The sequence below is a fragment of the Onychostoma macrolepis genome, chromosome 17, assembly GCF_012432095.1.
Source record: "Onychostoma macrolepis isolate SWU-2019 chromosome 17, ASM1243209v1, whole genome shotgun sequence".
Lineage (NCBI taxonomy): Eukaryota > Metazoa > Chordata > Actinopteri > Cypriniformes > Cyprinidae > Onychostoma > Onychostoma macrolepis.
In genome coordinates this window covers 9,310,895-9,316,810 of record NC_081171.1, presented here as the reverse complement: position 1 = coordinate 9,316,810, position 5,916 = coordinate 9,310,895, and the positions used below count along the sequence as shown (strand labels likewise).

The 5,916-nt window shown below is 34.0% G+C and overlaps 1 protein-coding gene across 1 annotated transcript in view; it reads right to left on the bottom strand.

The window, feature by feature from the left end:
• Positions 1 to 837: 837 nt before the first annotated feature.
• ccdc85ca (coiled-coil domain containing 85C, a) overlaps positions 838 to 5,916 on the bottom strand; it is a 42,452-nt gene continuing 37,373 nt past the window's right edge. Inside the window, exons 5-6 of the mRNA XM_058749301.1 lie at positions 5,580 to 5,678; positions 838 to 4,322 (exon numbers count right to left, since the gene is read on the bottom strand). Coding sequence (XP_058605284.1) covers positions 4,233 to 4,322; positions 5,580 to 5,678 — 189 coding nt within the window. The 3' untranslated portion in view covers positions 838 to 4,232. The remainder of the gene's footprint in view (positions 4,323 to 5,579; positions 5,679 to 5,916) is intronic.

Below are 5,916 nucleotides of genomic sequence, written 5' to 3'. Positions count from 1 at the left end.
AAAAGCGGATTGGCCCAGTGGCGCGTTTGTCCCGCCTTAAACTTGTACAGAAGCGTATTGTAATTGGGTAATGTTCCACACGCAACGGCATACGTGTGAGATAATTGGTTAAAGCGTAAATATATTTCACATCGCTAAACTGAAGGCATCTATTGGTTCGCGTTAAGGCGGTACCCGTTTGCAGTGATTTTACTGGTCGTGAGAGGAGTCGATCTGAACGGTCAGATTTACAAGGTTGGTTTGACAACACAAACAGAAAAGGCTTGTGTGCCTTGTGATTGGAAGTTTACTTCGGGTTCATAAAGTGACCATAAAAGGATTAAGTCTGCGCAACGTGATTCGCGGAGGAAACAGTCAATCACAGCCACAACATATAAAACATATTGTTGTAAACCATTTATAATTTATAATGTGTTTTAATGTTATTTATAATGTTTAATGCTTCAATAAATCAATAATTCGTATTTTTATACCACTTTACAATGTATAATTTCTCTTTTTTATATATATTTATATAAAATATATATAATTGCGAAATGTACGATAACAAATTTTTACATAAATTTAATACAGGGTTGGAAAATGGGCAACCTCGTATAGAATTAAGAATAAAACTACTCTTACAATATTTAGTTTGACCTTCTAGGGATGGGAAATAACATTTTCTAAAGGTTAAACACCTAATTTCTCTGATCATATGCTGGAAAAGACAGAAAAATCAAGTCATTCAATGTGTTAACATTACTGCAACTCCAGCAAACCTCCAGTAGATGGCAGACTCTGCCTTTTTTTCTGCTGTTCATTTCATACAATTCAAAAAGGAGATGACACTTAATACAAAGAAAAGGATTCTGTTTTATTTCAAATCTACAAGAGGGTTATTTGCAATTTATTTTGAATTTTTATTAGCTAAAATACAGGTCCATTCTCAGCTACATACAGCTTATTAAAAATATATAAACGCATGCTAGTTACAGGTATGCTACAGTAATGGTAGTTATTTACATTGCGCTGAATTGTATGTCCTAGAATACAACTTCATGTGTTTCACATACAGATGAGCTACACAGAACATTGAATTTCATGAAAGATTCAAACATCAAATCCTCATTCACAAAAGAAGCAGTGCATTTGAAAAGAAAATAGGAAAATATCAGCATTTCAGATTCTTTTGTTTTTTTAAACTGAACAAATACAAAAAAAGTCAGTAGTTGCGTATTCTAGATCTGTTTATAAAGGACACTTTTAATTGGATTTCAAAAATAGTTTTAATGTATGCGTGTAGTCCAACACCAGTGATTTAGGTATTGTGTTCACATGAAACACTTCACAGCATAGCAGAGACAATATTTACTGTGTTGTTAACGGCACACACTGTTTTACTGACCCAAATTCATAACGTATCCTTTTCATAAAAATATGCAACTATTTTCTTTACTTATTCAAATGTTTGCTGCTCATTTTGTTCGCATAAACATCAGACAAAACAAAAAACGCAACACCGCCAAAAGCCACCTGCTGCATCCAGTGTGAAAAAAACCCATCCAATACGAATGTGATTTCAGTCTAGCACTGTAAAAGTGCTCTCATAAATATACAATTTCAATGAAATATCCACACAACTTTAATACAAAAATAACTAGATCGGCAGAGGGATTTTCGGCAATGCTCAGAATAGCTTCAATTTAAACAAACAATACAAAATTATGGCTTATCGGGTCACTGGTTTTAAAAAAAGAGCTTTTGTGGGAATGCAGCAAGCATCTTTTGAGACAGTTCTTGTGTACACAGATAATGAATCTGAATTATAATACATAAAACTCAAAAGACATCTCATTTACTGCTTTCTCATTTACTTTCATTCATAAGACTTTGCTATATATCATGTACAGTAAGCACATAAAAGATGTTGCCTGACGGTCTCACGAACTAGGCCTATGGAGCAGAATTAGACAAAACTCAGCAAAAGAAGCTTATTATTAATAATGCAAACCTTACAATTGATCCAGTTTTTATCAGCACATACTGTATGATCTGATTTCATTCAGTTTAAGCAGAAATGTTAAGCTTGGTAAAAGGAATAGTGGAAAGTGTGACTGGCTTTAGAGTTACTTTACATGCTCCGATCGCAGATTACGACATTAAAATGCTTTTTGAAATAGTGTACTGATGAAACCTCAGGCTAAACAGAAAACACGCATCACTTCCATACTTGCATTCATCCAGCACAGAGCTTCTCTGTTGCACCTATTCACTATCTAGAACCTGAAATACAGTTCCAGTTCTTTTCATACAGAACTCAATTTGTAGACCTAAAACAGATTTAAAGGAATAGTTCAGCCAAAAATGAAAAATTGCTGAAAATGAACACGAACTCACCCTCAGGCCATCAAAGGTTTTTCATTGAAACAGATTTGGAGAAATTTTGCATCACATGACTTGTTCACCAATGGATCCTCTGCAGTGAATGGGTGCCGTCAGAATGAGAGTTCAAACAGCTGATAAAAACGTCATAATTCACACGATATTGTGAAGCAAAACGTTGATTGTTTGTAAGAAACAAATCCATTATTAAGGCATTTTAACTTTAAACCATTCTGACGGCACCCATTCACTACAGAGAATCCATTGGTGAGCGAGTGATGTAATGCTAAATTTCTCCAAATCTGTTCTGATGAGCTAGAGGGTGAGTTAATTTCCAACAAATTTTCATTTTTGGCTGAACTATTCCCTTATCAATACTTTTAATTATATTACGACCACACAAATCCATAAGGTCTCATATACAATCAAAAGCACTGCATTGGGACACATTACAAGATATTGATATTGAATTTTGACTCCATCTGTTTTCATTTGTTTAATTACAAATGAAGTCATGGAAAGCAGCTTTATTAATCACGATTGTCAATTTGGAACATAAAGTAATATGCTTTGAAATGAGATGGCATTTATAAGAACCGTTTGAAAAAAAAACTTGTGAGCTGGCCTCCATATATCTTTTGAATATTTCCAGGTTATAGAATTTATTCACAAGTATACAGTATTATTTTAGAATATGTATTTCTGGGAACCTGAGAAAATATGTTATTCATGAACTACCTGAAATAAAGACTTTTTTTTTTAATTAAAAGGTTTACTGTTATGTTTTGTTTTTCAGCTATGTTAACGGTCCATAATTAACATTGATAAATGAATAGAACTTGTTAATAATCAACGGCTGGTAAATTTATAAGTAAAATGATTCTTGTTTGAACTTAATTGTAATGATAACAGTCTGTTACATTCTGGTGTGATGGGAATGGCTAAAGTCAAAAATATATATACAACAACTGTTTGAAAGTTTGGGGTAAGTAAGATCTTTTTTTTATTTTATTTTTTTAAATAATACTTATATTCAGCAAGGATGCATTAAATGTAGCCAAAAATGAAAAATTTCAATTGAAAATAATTACAGTTCTTTTGAACTTTCTATTCATTGATGGTTTCCACAACTGAGCATCACAACTGTTTTCAGCATTGATAATTATAAAAAAATGTTTCTTGAACATCACATCAGCATATTAGAATGATTTCTGAAGGATAATGTGACACTGAAAGCTGGAGTAAATCCAGCTTTGCCATCACAGGAATAAAACAGAACAGCCATTCTAAAATGTAATAATATTTCACAATATTACTGAATTATTACAATATTACTTTTACTGTATGTAGTAGCAAATAAATGCAGCCTTGCCGATCATAAGAGACTTCTTTCAAAAACATAAAAAACCCAATCTTACACCCAAACTTTTGAATGGTAGTGTGAAAGGGCAAAAAAAAATCTTGGAGTGGTCTTGTGCCAAAATCAAAAAGCTTTTAGGAGTGGAAAGGATCTATCTTGTAGGAGTATCTCCACGGAGTATTTATCTGCTTTCATTCCTTATCTGGAACGAGAAATGAGTCCATTAAGCTGCCTTGTATGAATACTTGGATGGTGTGCACATAAATAGAGCTATGATTTAGCTTGTGCTAATTTTGAGTCCATTATATATTTAACTACCACCTGGCATCATAAGTAATAGGTTTGAAATGTCTCAACTGAATGCCATGGGCTGAAAGAAGCTGGCAGTAGAAGCAAAGTTCTTTGTGTCGTTTTCAGAAGTTGCCCAGTTCTGAGACGGTCTATTCCTCCTGTCATATTCACAGATTGGTTTGTTTGTTCGAGGCCCTGCTGGTCATTGACATGGAAGCTACAAAGGGCCTTTGAACTGGTTCCCAGAGAGATGTTGGCGGATGGAGGGTTTGGATCCTGCTGCATCACCGAGCTTACGCCACACCACCTGAACACACAAAGCAAACACACAGTTGGGTGAATCTTTTGATTATATGAAGTCTTGTAAAATGAAAAATGTCCTCAAACTATTTCTTCAGTGCTATCATACAGCATGCTCTGGAATGAAGATGTGGTCATATAATGTGTGATGGAATGGATTTTTGATATTGCGTGTAATGATAATGATGATTTGAATGTTTGGGTTCTGGAGACAAGCTTCCTAACAGAACATGTCAGCTATAATGTCATAATATAAATAATGTTTTTATGTTTTTTATATTTTTCTCATTCTACATATTTAGTACTAACGTACAATAAACCAGCTAAAATCTTTATGAAAAAAATTAAAATAAATACATGTTTAAATTAAATGTGAATGATCGATTTAATTGATTGCAACACTTTTTATGTATTTACTATTTTTATGTATTTACAACTTATAATATATATATAGATTATAAATTAAATTAACTTAAAACTTCTATATAATTTTTATTTAAAAATTACAATCTGAATACATAAAAACTCATTTAGATGAAAAAAAAATGAAAAGACTTCTTAACGAGAAGTGCTAAATATGATATTCCAATAGTTTTTAACACTTCTTATGTATTTATTAGAGGGGAAGTTGAGAAAAGCCCAAAAAATAAAAATTCTGGTAGAATTGTTTTGAGATTTTTACATTCTTAGGGAATAGTTATAGAAGGCAATATATATTATTATACTTTTTAATAATCTATTTGTATATAATAAAGTGAAGAATTCCCAAGTTAAGCAATGACTCGTCATACAGAATGAGCTTCTAAAAGGAGGGCTGGTTGGTTGGGTGGGACTAGGGACTAATTACGATCAGAAAAGAAAGAAGCCCTTGTGCTATCTGAGATTTTGCTTTTGACAGGCTGAGGTTCTCCGTGCAGGAACAGAGCACAGGTCCCAGATTCCAGGGGCCCTTCAGGGAGCTGATAAACCTGCATTGTTTCAGTGATCAAGTTATTTTAATTGCACAGACAACTGTGCGGTAAACACTCCAAGGACTTTTGCCAAGGCCTCTCATTAAAATGGCCTGAAAGTGGGTTTCTGTTGTGCAACATTGAAACAGTGTCCTGAATCAAAGCTGATGTAATTATACAAAGCGACAGGGCAACAAACACATGGGAAAGGGAGCACAAACTTACAGCCCCTTTCTGTTAACAGGGTTTTATTAATGGACAAGAGGCAAGTAAGCTGTGGGGGAGTCAGATGGGAGATGTTTCTAAGTACTCACATTACACATCTCTCTGACAATGGCTTTCTCTTTCTCACTGAGATCCTCCTCGTAGTCCTCCGGGATCTTCCTGTCTAGGTTCTCGTGGACTTCTAATACCTACAAAGCAAATGAACAGAGGTGCTCGATAAATCAAGCAGCACTATTACTATGGGTCATACTTAACTGACTTGAACTAACCACCAATCCTAATTATTTACACTTAAGTGTAACTCTTAAGGCACTGTTTGTTTGTGCAACAAAATGAATAATATCTCAAATCAAAAGGGACTTTGACTTTACTCGGCAGCGCTAAAACCAACAGTGCATATGCTTACTTCCCTGAAAGCCGCCAAAA